Genomic DNA, 836 nt, shown 5'->3' with positions numbered 1-836 from the left:
AAGAGTTTTTTGTTTTCTTATAGAATTCTTTTTCAAAAGGAAAGGGGGGGGGGGGGGGGCGTTGTCCTCCTGAATGTAATTAGTATCTAATGGCTCTCATGTACATCAGACTGTGCATTTGTCAAGGATATACAGAATTAATCTGTTTGTACCAGAGAAACAAACAACTACTTTTTCTTTTTGTTTGTTTGTTTTGTTTTTACTATAACATTGAATAGTTACGGTTGGTCTCTTGGGAGATCCAAGAGCATGTTATCGTATTAGTTTTTCTTGTGCTGTTAAAGTAGATTTTCATTATGTTGCTGATTCCAGTTACTGTTATGACAAAGATGTGTATGCTGGGTGGAGGTATTCAGTAAATTGAGTGTGGAACCAAGCACAGGATTCCTAAGTGAGACAAACTTGTGTTCTCTGGTGTTTTGTTCTGTAGGCAATGATTGTAAGGAACGCAAAGGATACAGCTCATACAAAAGCAGAACGGAACATTCTGGAGGAAGTAAAGCATCCCTTCATTGTAGATTTAATCTATGCCTTTCAGACTGGTGGAAAACTCTACCTCATCCTTGAGTATCTCAGTGGTCAGTATAATTAAATTTGGCTACCTGGGATCTTTTTTAGTTCAGTCTACTTTATTAAGGTAGAACCTGAAATGCCACGTAATCTGAGTACGCTTATATTATTAGAAATCATTGTAACTATAAAAATCATAGAATAACTTCATGTCAAACTTATAACTTAAGGGTGTTATAAATTGCATAAATGATTAATACATGCTATGTAGTAGTAAGGGAGGGGAGGTTTTCACGTATCGGATGATAGCGCTTATATAAAAAAAA

The 836-nt window shown here is 35.6% G+C and overlaps 1 protein-coding gene across 1 annotated transcript in view; it reads left to right on the top strand.

Moving 5' to 3' along the window:
• RPS6KB1 (ribosomal protein S6 kinase B1) overlaps window positions 1-836 on the top strand; it is a 21,234-nt gene that overhangs the window by 11,795 nt on the left and 8,603 nt on the right. The window contains exon 5 of the mRNA XM_019511128.1: window positions 431-578. Within this exon, the coding sequence (XP_019366673.1) occupies window positions 431-578 (148 nt within the window). The remainder of the gene's footprint in view (window positions 1-430; window positions 579-836) is intronic.

The sequence above is a fragment of the Gavialis gangeticus genome, unplaced genomic scaffold (assembly GCF_001723915.1).
Source record: "Gavialis gangeticus isolate Ggan-Ray unplaced genomic scaffold, GavGan_comp1, whole genome shotgun sequence".
Taxonomy (NCBI): Eukaryota; Metazoa; Chordata; order Crocodylia; family Gavialidae; genus Gavialis; species Gavialis gangeticus.
This window is presented reverse-complemented; position numbering and strand designations above follow the sequence as displayed.